General features: G+C 39.0%; 1 protein-coding gene across 4 annotated transcripts in view; it reads right to left on the bottom strand.

Annotated features, from left to right (window-relative positions):
• LOC143135078 (mitogen-activated protein kinase kinase kinase kinase 3-like) overlaps positions 1–13,666 on the bottom strand; it is a 102,922-nt gene that overhangs the window by 76,697 nt on the left and 12,559 nt on the right. For all 4 annotated transcript variants that reach the window (XM_076295807.1, XM_076295809.1, XM_076295815.1 and 1 more), the window contains 9 exons: positions 13,530–13,661; positions 9,462–9,524; positions 9,147–9,228; positions 8,394–8,510; positions 5,598–5,676; positions 5,321–5,379; positions 4,897–4,959; positions 1,058–1,116; positions 419–526 (listed from right to left, as the gene is read on the bottom strand). In XM_076295807.1, coding sequence (XP_076151922.1) covers positions 419–526; positions 1,058–1,116; positions 4,897–4,959; positions 5,321–5,379; positions 5,598–5,676; positions 8,394–8,510; positions 9,147–9,228; positions 9,462–9,524; positions 13,530–13,661 — 762 coding nt within the window. The remainder of the gene's footprint in view (positions 1–418; positions 527–1,057; positions 1,117–4,896; positions 4,960–5,320; positions 5,380–5,597; positions 5,677–8,393; positions 8,511–9,146; positions 9,229–9,461; positions 9,525–13,529; positions 13,662–13,666) is intronic.

Raw genomic sequence — 13,666 nt, 5'->3', positions numbered from 1 at the left:
GACACTTTTAGGAACACAAACGATTTGCAGACTTTGAATCTCGGCTGACTGCTGCTCAGGGTTTCTGATCTGTGTAGTCATGGTAAGGTGATATTTCTACATCAATTATTTAAATCAACCAAAATATCTTCCATCACTTCTACTGTATGGCTTTATAAGCCTGAGAACATTCATGAACAACTATGTCTGGTTTTGTGACAGCCAGGCTACCATTAGTAATTTCTAATCCAGCAAGAGTGGACATTAGACACTATCTCAGAGTCAAGTCAGATTTAACTTCAGAATCTTCAGAATCCACCATATGATGGGTGAGGATAACAAAATATTTATGTTTAGCATAAAGGCATTTTGGAGGATAGGTAAGGATTATGAGGTAAATAAGAAGACGAACAAAGAATGTGAAATCTGAAAGACTTACTGTGATTGTTCTTTATCACTATTTCTACCCCAATAATCATCCTCAGGATCTTGTGTAGAATGCTCATCATGGTCTTCCCTATTGTCCTCCAAGGAGGCATTGCGGACCCTATCATAGATAAAGACAAGAAAAACTAATTTAGCACACATGTCAATACAAGAATCTAAATTAGAAATATTGTCACATGCCAGAAATTATAAATTGTTGTGGGTTGGAGTAAAGGAATTGACATAATGTTCTGTGAGCAGTTTCTCTTTGTGAAGAAACATTGTTTTGATATTTAACATATGGGGCTCAAGCAGATCAGCAGGCGAAAGTTGCCATGGAAACTTGATGTCAAGATCAAGGCATGAAAACTCTGCTAGTTTCATGTCAGTTGAAAAAAAGATTAGCTGAGATATGAGCTCACTTTCTGTTTGGCTACTTCACCACAGACTTGAATAGAGTGTGCAGTGTGAGCTTGTAATTTTTTGGTGTTAGCATTTTAATATTTCCTGGTTCCAAAGCAGATATAACCTTGAGTGGGGTAATGAATGAACAATAAAATTCACTATTCAATTCACCATTGGTCCCCCGACTAACAGGGAACGTGAACTACAGTTGGTCAGTCATACGATACTTTAGGGCAGTGTGACTTACATACTCCCTCCAAGAAAGGAACCACAAGAGGATCCATGTCCATAATCCATCTGAAGTTCCTGAGAAAGATAAGATTATATGAAATAGAAAAGTGGAACATTAAATAACCAAGTAATTTTATAATGTGGTGATATGAGAAGAAATTACATGATGAAGAAGACAGATCTAAAGTACATTTTAAAAAGGGACATTGGTATCAAAGAAGGATACATTTATCCAAATGATTAGTGAGACAGTTTCTGCACTTTATAATGGCCTATGAACACTCTAATCATGGACAGATGAGATGAGTTCACTGCTCAGTCCTCTAGCATTATAGTCAGACAATATCATAAAAGAGAATCACTGGCTACTCAGGGATGTTAAACCACATTGATTTATCTTCCCCTCCCCATTCCAAGATTAGCACAATGCAATTCCCCTAACACAGCAAAATGTCATATCACTATTCACTGGATGTGCTCATGCTGATGCCTTCCTTTTTATAGAGGAGACAGAGAAGGAAACACCTGACAGAACATCTAAAGCTTTCCAGCTCAGTGGCCATGTCTAGTTTTGGACCATTTCTCTTACTTCAACTCGTAGGCAACTCAGTCAAACCAGGGTATATGCAGGAATCATAGAGTTGAATTTACTACTTTTTACTACCTTTTTTACTACCTCCACAATATTTTTTACTACCAACACGACATCAAGCAGCAGCCCTTTTTTTTTGGGGGGGGGGGGGGGTATGCAAAGCACCACTTACTACTTGCTATAAGGTATAAATCATAAATATTAGGTACACTAATAATTTCTAATTGTGATCATTAAGTATGGTCATTGTCAATGACAATGTTTTTTTGTAGTGTCGAGGAGTTCAGTTTCAGTTGTCCTTACCTTAACCCTAGCCCTTGAGTTATCCTAACCAGCCCTTAGCCCTAATAAGGTGAATGATAACCTTGGCACAAATGACGCTAAAACACCAAACACGTGTGGTGAAAAATGAAGAACAAACACCGACTACCCCGCCCCCCCCCCCCCCACCCCCAAAAAAACAACAAAAAAAAAAAACAACTCCAGTCTAAAGATAGGCCCAGAAATCTATTTATATGGATAAAGCCATTATTATTGGTATGGTATTGTTGTTGCACATTTGACACAAAGCAGTCCGTGAAAACATGCACATCAGTGGACTGCTTTACTGATGCAAAATTGAAAACTATGATTTCATTGCATTACTCAGCATGGATGCAAGATGCTTGCATGATAAATACTTCCCAAAACAACAGTTAGGTAGGGAGGTAAGGATGCCATTTAGGAGTGTAAATCAAGTTTAATCACAATTTGATAAAATATAGATTCTTTAAGCCATTGATTTGATTCTTTTCAATACTTCAAAATGTGTAGCAATGCGATTCGATGCATTACTGGTCTGTTGTCGATAGGAAATGATAGATTTTGGTTAGTTTTCATGGATTCAAATGCCAATATTATAGGCTAAATTATAGGCCAAATACTGAACATTGACTGTGGAATCAAGTAGGTTACAGAGTTTCTTTCCCCCCCCTAAAACCTACTGTCACTAGCTAGATGCTTTCAAATTTAACAATGTTTTAAACTCATATGTTGCAGTTTTCTGTCACTGCAATAAAACTAGCCTATTTGGAATATTTTGTAGGCCTGCTGTTCCTTTTATGAGAACAATTTAACTGATCAAGTTTTCATAGGCTATTGAATGATTTAAATGTGAATGCCATAAACTTAATTCGCCATCAACTTTAGCGTGGTTCTTCACGCAGTTGTCATCTAAATGCAGTGTTTTGTAGGCTATTCAAAGAATTTCACGTTCATCACTCAGTTGTGGTGTAGGTTTGTCTTGAGTGATCGCTGTCCCTTTAAATGTCTGGGACTTTAAATAACGGGACTTTTAAACTGCATGCTGTTTTTGTTGATGCACCGTCTTTGATTCAGTTTTCTACCGTTTTAATAAATGACACGCGCACTTGCGTGGTTAAAACTAAGGAATTGTTTTCACTCGTTTTCTTGCAATTCCGTAACATTAGATACTAGGTCTAGGTAACGTTAAAAAAATGTTGTCGGTTACTATGTCAGTGACTAGTTCGAACTTTGTTACTGATGGGATAGGTGGAATTTTATTGCACGGTTCTGGATGATCACAGTCAGATGGCAGCGCTACCGTCAGCTGAACGAAAGCTTACACTAGTCAAGTCCACAGTTGTTAAAACTTCCAGCTGAAGTAGCCTAGTGTAAACTGAGAGAGTTGCCTCCTAACGGAGTGAGTGTAGCCTATATTTTTTTAGCTGCTATCAGAGTGATAGGCTAGCCTAGGCCTACATCTACCGCTCCTTTGCTACATGAACAAATATTATTAGATGAGTGACAGAAGCACCGGACACCGGACCAGCAGGCCCATATGATAAACGCTGCTCTGGTAGCCTGCGGTAGGGCCTAGATGACGTGAAAAACGCGAGAGTCACCTCACCTAAAAAACTCTTCGGATCTGCACGATTCATATAAGTCGCCCAAAGCAACGTGAAGGAGTCACCGAAAAGCGCGTTGTTTGTATCCCTGTAATATCAACTGAAGCAAAAAGGCGAAAATGTTGTTTGTTGGCGTCGCTGATAGGCTGTCAACCACGGAACTCTACAGTTTACTTCTACATCATTGCTATCGACTCCGACTCACTCAGGTCCTGTTAGCACGTATATATTTTTTAATTAGGCAAGATGCAGTTAAAACATGTAGACACAAATATTAAGCAAAAAATGTAAAATCATATATTGAGGTGGTGATGAAAAATGTACTACCAAGTCAAATTGCATTTATTACCTTTTACTACCTTTCAAGGGCCTTAATTTTGGTAGATTCTATTTACTACCTTTTACTACCTTTTACTACCGCGCGGACACCCTGCAAACTCACATGCAGCATATTCCTTTCAGTGGATCCAGATTGAAGATACATGTAACCACAATCCCTCTGATCACTTATGAAATGTCTGACTTGAACAGGGCTACAAGCACTAGCAGTAGATAGGAGATGGTGACCAGAGACGAGGAGAGGCACAGGGGTGTCTGAATTTATCACAGTAATACCTTCCGAGGCACCTAGATAGCACTACCTTTTCAAGAGAGCAGCAGAACACCTTAGCTAAATGTCTCATTCAACTTTACTTTTCACTCCCTCAATTTGACTCTGTAAATCTCTCTCTAATGTAAAAGAGGTCTTGGTGATGAGGCATAAGAATAGGGTCCTGTTGTGACCTTGTAAACATAGGCTGCCCTGCTCTCTTCTCAAGGGAGTTTGATCACTGAAAAGAGAAGGAAAGAAACGTGCCTACTTAAAGGACCATGCTCTCATGTAAAATATAGTCAGGTTATGTAAATGTAAAATATAAATCAGGTTTCTCGGCCAAGCATACTTGCGTATACAAGGAATTTCATCTCTGCATTTATCCCATCCGTAAATTAGTGAACACACAGATGTAAGGTGCCTTGCTCAAGGGCACTTCAGCCTTTCCTATTGGTCAGGGATCGAACCGGCAACCCTCCGGTTACAAGCCCGAAGCCCTAACCAGTAGGCCACGACTGCCCCTCAGTTATAGGAAAAGACTGGAAAGCAGAGGACAGTCTGAGAGATTAATGAAACATAACCTTTAGGTCTAACTCAACAATGAGTTGCTGTAGAAAAATGGAAATTATCAGAAATTAACTCCATGTCCATTAGAAATGTAAAAAGAAGAAAACATGAAGTCATAGATATTCCACAAGTAAAACACAAAAGGCAATAATTCAAAAATGCAGCAGGACACAAGAAAGACAGAGAAAAAAGCATACCAAATTAGATCTTGCAGTGTAGTAGATCTCTTCCACACAGTCCAAAAAATCATCTGGGTCAAGCTATTGCAAAAAGACCAAGAAATCACATTTCATATATTGGTACAAAATAGCAGCTGACAGGGAAAAAATCAAAGCAACAAAAAGCAAATTAACTCTACATGGGAAAAAAATGCATAGGCATTAATTAGTTGAGTAAATTCTTAAGCAAAAATTGGGTAGTGAACTGAACAGATTATGATTTCAGTTACACACACCTCGTTTGTGTACTATTTAGTCTTGCCAATATTTGTAGGGTAATTAGCTGTAAAGCAATATTAAACCCATTTATTGAGCGACACTAGAGGTACAAAGAGGTGGAAGATACAGAAGAAATGTTGGCTGATGAGACAAAAAAGAAAAAGTCACACCAGCAGTCACTCACCGGTTCATGATGAGGTTCTGTCTCCTTCCGCAATGGAGGGTCAAACTTAACTTGGCCCACTGTGGGGAGGAAACCATAAGAGTGTTTAGCTCAGATGTACGTAGAATTCTGTCTATTCCAAAAGGTAAGCTAGTCAAAGAAAACTTAATCAGTGATCAATTTTGACAGTTTAAAGAACACCTTAACAAGCAAGCCAAAAATCCTAGTGGACTGTACTTAATTATCATGGAATGGGTATAAGTGTTCTATCAGCATGATCAGTACTGCAAACACTTACAGTTAATTTCAGAGAGTGTCTTCTCCTCACGTGCATTTCTACTGATGGACTGAATCCGGTGAGGCACTGCCATTGGAGGCTGCAATTGACAAAACACGTATGCACACACACACACACAAACAAAATATCTTTCTGAACCACAAAACATATGTCATCTGACTCGTCATCGCATTACAATTCACAGGATGTTGATCTTGAAGTCTTTTCTTCAATGCTGTATAATACGGCAGGCCCTTAAGTCTTGCAAAAGGTAATGCTGCTGTGTCATCAGTAATTGACGTCACTTAAAAGTGATGCTTGAGTGAGCAGCACATCTCATTTCTCGTGCATGTCTATCCTGGATCCCTCCATCCTCCTTGCATTCTTCCTTATCTCCTTCATGTTTTATCAGAGGGAGGGGCTAGAATGTGGCATGGGGAATGAATCAAGGCAGGAAGAAAGGTAGGAACGATGGAAGGAAAGGAGAATTGACATGTACCCCTTGTGTCATTGACTGGTCTTGTAGCAACTTACTGTATCCATCAGCAGGGCACACTAACATCTGAGACTGTAAGTGGCCGAATGGATTGTCACTGCTGACGTGGCACAGACGTTTGAGCATTATGTGAAGGACACCATGCACTCTCAAGCCCAGCTACAGTGTATTTGATGTCATGAGAGATATGTTTAGCCTTATAGTCTTTTTACGACAAGGACAAGCAGATGTATAATTTGCTCTCCCTTCTTCACTACTCTCCTAGTGGACAATAAATGCATGATTTGTGTGTCAGTTTAAACAGGACCCAGTAGAGCTAAGCACACAATGTAGATCTAAGTCCAGTGGGTCTTTGAAGTTGAACAACCTGAAATACCACTCCAACTATCAGTGAAGGCAATGAGTATTTTTATCAGACATCACTTATAAAACAGCTACTGACCCAAAAGAAGTTTCACAAATTGTCAACAAGGACATAAGTGCTATACCGATACTTTGACCGTTACTTCTAATGTTACAGGAACTGACAGGCCTCTTCCTCAGGGAATAAAGCAGAGATGAAAAAGACAAAAGTCCACAAAAAGCACTTGGGCCTCATTTACAACACCTTGCTTATCAGTGGTGGCTGGTGCTAAAAAAATGTGGGGGGGGGATTAGGTGCTTACTGTTTTGCTGCCAAATACTGGCCCAGCAGCACAACTTGAATATAAATGTTGCCCTCCTTTCCTTCTGGGCTGAAAATGTCTGGTTAAAATCTGTCAAACCTGTCAAGTCTAATGTCTAGGTCTCCGTTACGATGCTAGCAAATGGGCCTCGTAACAGCAACTAGATGTACCACATAGCAAACACGTTTGCTGAAATGCAAGAAATTGAAGAGGTTTTGTTATCAAACGTTGGGGCGCTTGGCGCAAAAAGTTTCCGCTTGACAGAAATGGTCTGGAAAATGTTTAGCATCTTTTTCTTTCGTCCGCATTTCAATGATACCATTCGATTGTGCCACATATTATCCTTGGACCAGCAATGTCCTTGTCGAGGAGGCCCTAACCTTGCAGATCATAGACAGAGAAAGCATGCTCTGGGAACAGAACACAGTTGCATGTCCAGTGTAGCCATTGTTCTGTCTACACAGAAAATTACCAGTGTCTTGGTGCAACCGCACCCCCCGCACCTCCACTTCCAACGTCACTGATTCCGACAGATATGCCCGACACTTCGGCTTTTTCTCTGATGGTAGTGGGGCTAACCTGACATCTGAGGCTTCAGGCGTTGCCGATTTACCATCATCTATCGCGTCTGGCTTCTGAAAAAAGCTTTTACGCTAGTCTGCCTGGGCCTGGCCATGGTTCAACCGTCTCACTCATTTGTTCGTTGTTTAACTGACGCTTTAAGCGTGCGCTTTATTTGCATAGGCCTATGTGTGTCGTTTAATAACCTTCAAACGGTAGAGCCTGTTCCTTTAAAACATAGCTAAAGGACGTATTCTTGCTTCCAAGTAATTTTAGTAGAACTGTAATAGGGTGTTGTTATTTGATTTATCTTTACTCAATCAAAACAATTGCAATTTTATTGATATTACCTGAAATACACAATTAAATGACTTATTTTTGACTTTTGTATGTTTTTAAAAATGGAGATGCAGCGTTTTAAAACCAAACTCTTCATATTTTGCATCTGTTCTTTTTACTTTTGTCTATATAAAGCATACTGAATTGCACTATATTGATTAAAAAAAACTTCCTTTGCCTTTCCGTATTATTATTGCCATTATTTCACGGGCAAAGAGTATATATACTTATACTTATACTTATACTTATACATTTTAACATTGTAATTTGCTTTCAAAGATGTGGAAATAGATTCAAGGCAAGACACGGCAGGTGAAAACATTGTTTTTTCATGCACTGGTTAATTTCGAGATTTTGGGCTAATTTGCTACCTTAGCATGTATTCTTTCACACTACTACAACAAGAAAGGTGTATTTTAGGTGTTTATTTCATTACATTTCGTCTACTCGCGCCTGTATATTTCTCCTAAATTCACCAAAAGTTAGCCTTCTAACGTTTCATGCTCTACCGCAACCGTGTATAAACGCATATTTAATGAGATGATGCCTAATTTGCATATTTAAACATTCGAATTTCAAAAACTTGTAATACATTTTTTGTTCATATTTGTGTAAGTAATCAACTGAGGAAGTTTCATGGTGATGTCTATTATTTTAAAATGTTACCCTATTCACCTGTAGTGTCTCGCCTTAAAGAGAGAACAATCTGTCAGTTGCATGGGTTAATACTTTTCTTGTCATATGTTGTCAGCATACCTCAGGCTCAGTGTCATCATCATCAATGTCAGAGTAGGAGGCATGGTCCGGGTTGCTGACCTTGTCCAACAGCTCAATGCCAAGAGTGTGACTGAGGGGCTGTGCGATAAAAGGATGCTGAAAAAAGAAGCAGAGACAAGGATTAGGAGGTCATATGAGCACTGTCAAAATGAATGCATTTACACATTCACCTACTGTACTGTATGATTAATTTGGTAACCTCAAAAGGTACCATCCTCCAGATTGTGCCAGATTATTATACATGTGTCCTTCAGATTATTATTTTTTAATGGTAGATAGATACATGCCCAACATGGGCAAAAATGCATATTTTTCATCTTTGCCAATAGTTTCTACAAATATTAGATGCAGAGTACAGAGAGAAGAATAAATTAAACAATCGTTCTTGTTCAGTCTTATTCAACTATTTTTTTTCAATCTCTACCCTCAATAGCAGTGGTTCTTAAAGGAAAACTCCGTACTGTCGGTACGAAAACAACTAACAAAAACCGCTGCTACCTAGATCGAGTTGCTGCAGCCAACAGCTAGAGCAGCCAGGCAGCTACATGATTTACATGAAAATGCCCCCAGAGTATGGCACTGTAGCTCCCTAGAAGCTTATGTTTCTATTTGAATCCAGAAGAAATGTAAAAAGAAAATTAATGAAATTGAAATATCAATAAACAATAAATAAATATCAATAAATCCTTTATCTGCTATGAAGGAAATACTTGAAATATTCCAAATATGTACCTGCAATAACTTATCAGATGAAGGCCTCTTCTTTGGATTTTTTGTGAGCGCCATCTTCACAAAATGTTGGAAATCATTGGTCCTTAATAGTTAAAAAAGGGGCAACATAAGGATAGATATTGTTACTGTGCAGTACATTCTCAATTTGATCAAATTAAATGAAAACTATACTGTACTGGTGATGATACAATATCTGAATGAGGATAAAATGGAGATTGAGACGAATTCTTTCTGTAAGAATACTGCAGAAATCACAACTACTGCATGTTTACGTCATGACGTTAAAATAGATTAAATCAAATCATATACCATTACCATTTCATTTTGTCTTTTAATCTTGGTGGTTGGAAATTGCTTTTTGTCATGAGGAATAGGGCTCTGAAAAAAAGAAGCAGGTATATCATTACTATCAAAATACAATTTACATAAAATATGACTTGCAGGTCAGAAATATTCTTCATTACTTTTCACAAATATTTGGGTGAACTGTATCAAAAGCCTATCATCTTCCTCTGCTCCTATACAAAATCACTACAGGCTTTATTATTGTTTAAAACTTCATTTAAGATATAATACAATGTTTGCAATTATTGGGAGCAATCAGGAATTACCGTATTTTCCAGACTATAAGTTGCTCCTGAGTATAAGTCGCATTAGTCAAAAAATGCGTCATGAACAGGAAAAAAACATATATAAGTCGCACCGGACTATAAGTCGCATTTATTTAGAAATGTATTTCACAAAATCCAAAACCAAAAACAGAGACTATGTAACTGGATTATTGAGGCCAAAAAGATTAATGTTAATGAAGACGAAGGAGTGAAGGCAGCCAAGAGGAGGGCAGGAAGGTCATTGCAAAGCAAAAGATTCACTGAAAGAAAATACCATGTGGTACACCAAAATGTATCTAAAATGTGGAGAATACAATGCAATCAAGCATTTTGGGCGATGTGGAGTCACAGGCTGGCAGCAGATTAAATGCTCACAAGAGAGAAAAAGATGCAGTTTTAGACGTGACTGAAGCAAGCCAGGCGATAGGCCTATAGGCCCGACGGTAATTGTAAAGCAATTTACAAAAGATTCACTGAACAAAAATGCTGATATGATACATGAAAATTTTGCTAAAAATGTGGAGAATGCAATGCAATCAAGCATTTTGGGCGATGTGGAGTCACAAGCTGGCAGCAGATTAAATGCTCACGATAGAGAAAAAGACGGTTTTAAAAGGACGTGACCGAAGCTGAGGCAAGCCAGGCAATAGGCATATAGGCCCGACGGTAATTGTAAAGCAATTTACAAAAGATTCACTGAACAAAAATGCTTATATGGTACATGAAAATTTAGCTAAAAATGTGGAGAATGCAATGCAATCAAGCATTTTGGACGATGTGGAGAGACAAGCCGGCAGCAGATGAAATGCTCGAGAGAGAAAAATATGCGGTTTTAAAAGGACGTGCAGACCGAAGCTGCAGCAAGCAGGTGATATTTAGAAATTTATTTCACAAAATCCAAGACTAAGAACAGACAGACTATGTAACTGAACACATTGAGGCCAAAAATATTGAGAATTCTACAGGGAATCTTGAAGATGAAGGAGTGAATAGTGGCAAGAGGCAAGCCGAAGGCTGCTGACAAGTGCCCGACGCTATTGTAAAGCAATTTACAAAAGATTCACTGAACAAAAATGCTGATGTGGTACATGAAATTTTAGCTAAAAATGTGGAGAATGCAATGCAATCAAGCATTTTGGACGATATAGCGTATTGGCACAAGCTGGAAGCAGAACAAATGCTCGCCGAGAGAGCGAGAGAAAAAAAGATGCGCATTTAAAACCAGGGCCTAAATTTCAGCGCAGGATTGCGCATAAATTATTACTAAGTATTGAGCATACTAATAAAAGTCCCGCAATGCTAGCCATCATAATGCGAGAAATTCCCAAACATTTTACAGCGCTGTCTGACATCTAATAATGGAGCGGCCTGAAAGCGGACCAACTCTGACTTCAATTGAACCCCATGCAGAGACACACACACGCGCGCAGGACCACTTTGGGGGTGCCTCTCTCTCTTTGCTCTCTCTCTCTCTCTCAGCAGGATTTGTCACCGCTAAAGTCAAATTATTATAGCCTATTACGTGCTTCTACATCAACCGCTATCGACAGGAAAGGAAAACAAACGTTTAGCGATCAGGAACCGCAAACACAGAAGCATGACAGCCTATAATATAACGCGAGAGAACATGGATGTGTTCTCCATTTGAGGAACGTTATAATCGATTGCGGACGTGAACAGACAGCTACAGACACGGAGCGCATAGTAGGCCTACTTTCACTTCCTGTGCGTATTCACGTGAAAGATAATTAGTAGCAAAACAGCAATCAAATATTACATGGCAGTGTGTTTTGTTTTCAAATGTTTTCATGCATGTCCAGATAACGGGTGAGGAAACGTTTAGGGGACAGACTATCGTGAATCCTGAATTTATGGCTGGGCAAAGCACAGCACCTTTATTTGGACCATGGCTTGTAGCCTATTCGAGTCAGCTATAGGCCTTCATTTCTTGCGTTTTACTGTGAGACATAGGCCTATACTTTTCGTTTGGAGCAGCATACCGGTAGGCTATCAATGGCATTGGGTCACTATTAAGTTTCATGTATGAAAGAGTGTCGGGATGTCCATCCGCTTATTGCGAGATAAGGCATCCGCTTTCATTCATTCATTCATTCATGGAACGTGTGCTGTGCTGCAAGGGAAACCTTATTCCGTATAGCCAAAGAGGTCTTAGATAGCCTAAATTTAGTTATTTTTTAAATTATGCATGATTTACTTTTTTATAAAATTCGTAGGCTGATGCCTGGCAGCAACAATTGTGTTTAAATGTAGGTTAACCTGGGGCTGCGTGCTACTGGTAGCTTGAGAGCAAATTGTTGGAGACTCATGGTGTAGGACAATGACTTCGTTGGCAACAATATTAAACCAACCAACAACATAAATTATTAAGAAGAGCTATTTTATGAGTTAAATTGAAACAAAATTATACTGGCTTTTATTTGTCCAAATCTGAGGACCAGCTATAAATAGAATCCCGGCAGTAATTTAAGGATTTAAGTATGCACGTGTGTTTCACGACTTGTGCATTTGAGAGCGCTCTCTCAAGGCTGTAGACGATAATGTTTCATGTAGGGTTCATGTCAGTTAATATAAATTAACATTTAAAAACATGTTCAATTATATAATTTTTTTCATATATAAGTCGCACCTGACTATAAGTGCAGGACCAGCCAAACTATGAAAAAAAGTGCGACTTATAGTCCGGAAAATACGGTAAATTAAAATGTGGCATAATTTGAACATCACATCCAACAATTGCACATTATATTTCACGTATTGGCATGACGTCAATTAGGGGTATTCCCTCCATCAATGAAGCGATGTGTTTTGCATCTCAATCCAATATATTACGTAAGGAATAAAATATTGTCCACCAGTAGTCATCAGAAAATAAGTCCCGACAGGGCGAACAGGTGTGTCGGGGTCCCAGGGATAATTATCGAATTAATTTCCGATAATTACCGGCGGACAATACATTATTCTGCTTATAATGCGGCTACTTGCAAAAACGAGAAAACAAACTTCACACAATGGGCCTTTGAAAAAAAAAAAATTACCGCTTGGTGGCTTCCGCTGACAAAACGAATAGTTCGCCACACAAGAACTTGACAGTTTCAGGTGTTGCGTGGCAACGTCTTACTTACTGACTTTTACTTTCAATGAATTTCCATTGCAATAAGTGAACGGACTATTTGCGGAATGATATGAAAGACATGAATCAAAAGCACAAAACCTGCTGCCATTGACAGCGGTCATTATATACTTTGCAGCGGTAATTATAAAGTTTTAACAGACCTCTGAACGTTGGGAAGGCCCATTCATGTGAATAGAACTTTCCGGAGCACTCTGAAGACTCGTGTAATAAGTAAGGGATAATGTATAGAACGCCGGTCATTACTGGGAAAATAAGTCTTGTTCCGCCCTGAAGGGACTATGTGTTACCGTTCATCGTGGCATTTGCTGAGAAACAAATAGTTCGCATCAACACACACTGAATTTGAATCAAACATTCTTTAGAACACAACTGATCAACTGTCTGCTTTCAATTTTTTTTTTTTTTTTTTTTTTTAAGTATATTTTTTGGGCTTTTTTATGCCTTTAATCAGATAGGATAGTGGAGAATGACAGGAAGTGAGTGGGAGAGAGAGCAGGGGTGGGATCCGGAAATGACCACGGGGCAGGAATCGAACCCGAATCCTTTTTCTGAGAAAGTACAATTATTGACGTATCTAATGGCTGGGATCAGAGCTTCTGAAATGTATATTAGGCCTACCTCATAGGGTGCAAGTCAAACATGGGTGGCTGAAGCTCAGCAAGTTCAATGGCAGTTATGCCCACTGCCCAAATGTCACAAAGTTGGTTATAGCCTCCTTTCCTCTCAACTGCTGCAACTTCTGGTGCCATCCTGCA

The sequence above is a fragment of the Alosa pseudoharengus genome, unplaced genomic scaffold (genome assembly GCF_046254945.1).
Source record: "Alosa pseudoharengus isolate Yale_2024_CS ecotype anadromous, Long Island Sound unplaced genomic scaffold, YU_APseudo_1.1 YU_APseudo_1.1_scf_1, whole genome shotgun sequence".
Taxonomy (NCBI): Eukaryota; Metazoa; Chordata; class Actinopteri; order Clupeiformes; family Clupeidae; genus Alosa; species Alosa pseudoharengus.
This window is presented reverse-complemented; position numbering and strand designations above follow the sequence as displayed.